Genomic DNA, 3,110 nt, shown 5'->3' with positions numbered 1-3,110 from the left:
ATTTTTTGGTTGCAGCCGTCATTGTTGTTTGGCGGGTCCGGGCTGGGGATTCGAACCCGCCACCTTAGGTGTACGTGGCTGGCGCCCTAGCCGGTTGAGCCACAGGCGCCGAGCCTGGTCTTGAACTCTTGAACTCAAGCAGTCTGCTGCCTCAGCCTCCGGGAGTGCTAGGATTACAGGTGTTAGCTGCCGCGTCTGGACCCCCTCTCTCTCTTTTTTTCCGGAGACAAGGTCTTGCTCTCTCCCTCTCACCCAGGCTAGCTCACTGCAATCTGGAACATCTGGGTAGAGATCATCCTCCTGCCTCAAGCTTTCAAGTATAAGTGGTACTGTAGGCACACACTATGTGGACTGCCACATCTGGCTGATTCTTTGTTGTTGATTTTTTTTTTGAAGCAGAGTCTCACTATGTCATCCTTGTAGATTGGCATCACAGCTCATAGCAACCTCAAAGTCTTGGGCTTAAGCGATTCTCTTGCCTCAGCCTCCCAAGCAGCTGGGACTACAGGCGCCTGCCATAGCTATCTTTTTTTTAGCTTGCCCAGCTGTTTATTTTGTTGAAGTTGTCATTGTTGTTTGGCAGGCTGGGGCTGGGTTCCAACCCACCAGCTCTGGTGTATGTGGCTGGCGCCCTAGCACTGAGCCATAGTCGCCAAGCCTGACTGATTATTAATTTTTTGTAGAGATGGATCTTCTTACATTGCCCAGGCTGGTCTCAAGCTCCTGGTCTAAAGCAATCCTCTGCCTCAGCCTGTCAAAGTGTTGGAACTATGGGCCTGAGCCACCACTCTCAGCCAGGAATAACTCCTCTCAACATGCCTTTTTTGTTTTTGTTTTTGTTTTTTTTTTTTGAGACAGAGTCTCATTGTGTTGCCCTCGGTAGAGTGCTGTGGCGTCCTAGGTCACAGCAACCCCCAACTACTGGGCTTAAGTGATTCTTTTGCCTTAGCTTCCCGAGTAGCTGAGACTATAGGTCCTACCACCATGCCCAGCTATTTTTTTTGTTGCAGTCGTGATTGCTGCCTAGCTGGCCCAGGCCTGGTTTGAACCTGCCAGCCTTGGTGCATGTGGCTGTTGCTGTAACCATTGTGCTATGGGTGCTAAGCCTTGATGTGTCTTTTGTTTCTTTCTTACTTCCTTAGGCTGGCAACAGGAGCTCTTCACGTGAACACGATCTAGCCCTTAAGTCTTATGTGCTGGTGGAGTCTGTCTGCAGGAATCTTCAGACCATGGCTATGGCAGTGGCTTCTCAGAATGCTGTGTTATTGGAAGGACCAATTGGGTGTGGCAAAACTTCCTTAGTTGAATATTTAGCTGCAGTGACAGGGAGAAGGAAGCCTCCTCAGCTTCTCAAAGTCCAGCTTGGAGATCAAACTGACAGTAAGGTAATGAAAAAATGGCAAGTTTTTGTGGTTTGTCTGCTTGTGAATATTTATATTCAAGTATTTTTTTTTGCTAAGGGAATATGAGAAGAATGTGTTTTTTTTTTGTTTTTTGTTTTTTTGAGGCAGAGTCTCAATCTGTCACCCTGGGTAGAGTACCATGGTGTCACAGCTCATAGCAACCTCAAACTCCTGGGTTCAAGCCATTCTCTTGCCTCAGCCTCCCAAGTAGCTGGGATTATTGGCACTCGACACAACGCCCAGCTATTTTTGTTTTTGTTGTTGTCACTGTTGTTTAGCAGGCTGGTGCTGTGTGTGAACCCACTAGACTCCGTGCATGTGGCTGGCACCCTAACCACTGAACTATAGGTGCTGAGCCAGGTTTTTTTGAGTTACAGTCTTAGTTTGTTACCCCTGGCTAGAATGCCGTGGCATCAGAGATCACTGTAACCTCAAACTCCTGGATTCAGGCAATTTTTCTGCCTTCACCTCCAGAGTAGCTGGGACTATAGGCACCGACCACATTGCCTAACTAGGTTTTCTATTTTTCTATTTTTATTTTTTTATTTTTAATTTTTTTGAGACAGGGCCTCAAGCTATCCCCCTGGGTAGACTGCCGTAGCATCATAGCTCACAGCAACCTCCAACTCCTGGGCTCAAACGAGTCTCTTGCCTCAGCCTCCCAAGTAGATGGGACCACAGATGCCTACCACAACTCCTGGCTATTTTTTTTTTTTTCTTTTGGTTACAGCCGTCATTGTTGTTTTTTGGTGGGCCCGGTCTGGATTTGAACCCGTCACCTTAGGTGTATGTGGCTGGTGCCTTAGCCACTTGAGCCACAGGCGCCGAGCCACGTTTTCTATTTTTAGTGGAGATGGGATCTTGCTCTTTATCAGGCTGGTCTCCAACTTCTGAGCTCAAGCAATCTACCCTCCTCAGCCTCCCAGGAGCTGAGATTACAGGTCTGAAAATTGTTACTAGTATTGCTCATGCTGTTGGGGGCAAACTTACTATATCTCAGGTTGTGTGCCTATTTATATCCCTAGAGAAGTTTAACAGAATGGAAAGATGTAGCATTAGCGCTTTAGGGCCTTTCAGTAATTATCCTGTCCTGCAGATGTTGCTAGGGATGTACCGCTGCACAGATGTCCCTGGAGAGTTTGTGTGGCAGCCTGGCTCCCTGACACAGGCAGCCACCATGGGCCATTGGATCCTTCTGGAGGATATTGACTATGCCCCTCTAGACGTGGTAAGTCGTCTTGCTAAATCATTGCCACCTAAAATCTTTGCCTGTCTTTGAGTAGTGTTTTGTTAATAGTGATTCTAGGGATAATGTGAACAACAGAAGCATTTGACTAATCATGATAAGTTGTAGGAAGCTTACTCATGGTCACCTCTTATCTGGATTACTTGACTGGTTTCTTGTTTGATAGAGAATCTATGAAATTTTGCCTGTGCTGTTTCATGCAGTTAAATATGTGACCCATTTCACAGTAATTTTTTTCTCATTGAATTTGTGATCAGCCTTTCCCAGGACAGATCTGGTGAGGAACATCTTAGCCATGTTATTGGTATACTGAGAAACTATGTCCCAGCGGTGGCAGCGATGTATAGCATTGGACTGAGGACAGACAAATGGAGGAGGAGATAAGTAGTAAGAGTAGCCTTCGTTCCTTAGGAAAAATATACTGGGTGTGTATTTCAGTTTTTTTTTTTTTTTTGAGATAG

The 3,110-nt window shown here is 46.3% G+C and overlaps 1 protein-coding gene across 1 annotated transcript in view; it reads left to right on the top strand.

The window, feature by feature from the left end:
* The window catches only part of MDN1 (midasin AAA ATPase 1), a 181,737-nt gene that overhangs the window by 22,384 nt on the left and 156,243 nt on the right, over window positions 1–3,110 (top strand). The window contains exons 6-7 of the mRNA XM_012809944.2: window positions 1,143–1,385; window positions 2,500–2,631. Coding sequence (XP_012665398.1) covers window positions 1,143–1,385; window positions 2,500–2,631 — 375 coding nt within the window. The remainder of the gene's footprint in view (window positions 1–1,142; window positions 1,386–2,499; window positions 2,632–3,110) is intronic.

Source organism: Otolemur garnettii, unplaced genomic scaffold (genome assembly GCF_000181295.1).
Source record: "Otolemur garnettii isolate 467f Iridium unplaced genomic scaffold, OtoGar3 scaffold00118, whole genome shotgun sequence".
Taxonomy (NCBI): domain Eukaryota; kingdom Metazoa; phylum Chordata; class Mammalia; order Primates; family Galagidae; genus Otolemur; species Otolemur garnettii.
Note: the sequence above shows the minus strand (reverse complement) of the source record. Positions and strands in the feature narration are given on the sequence as shown.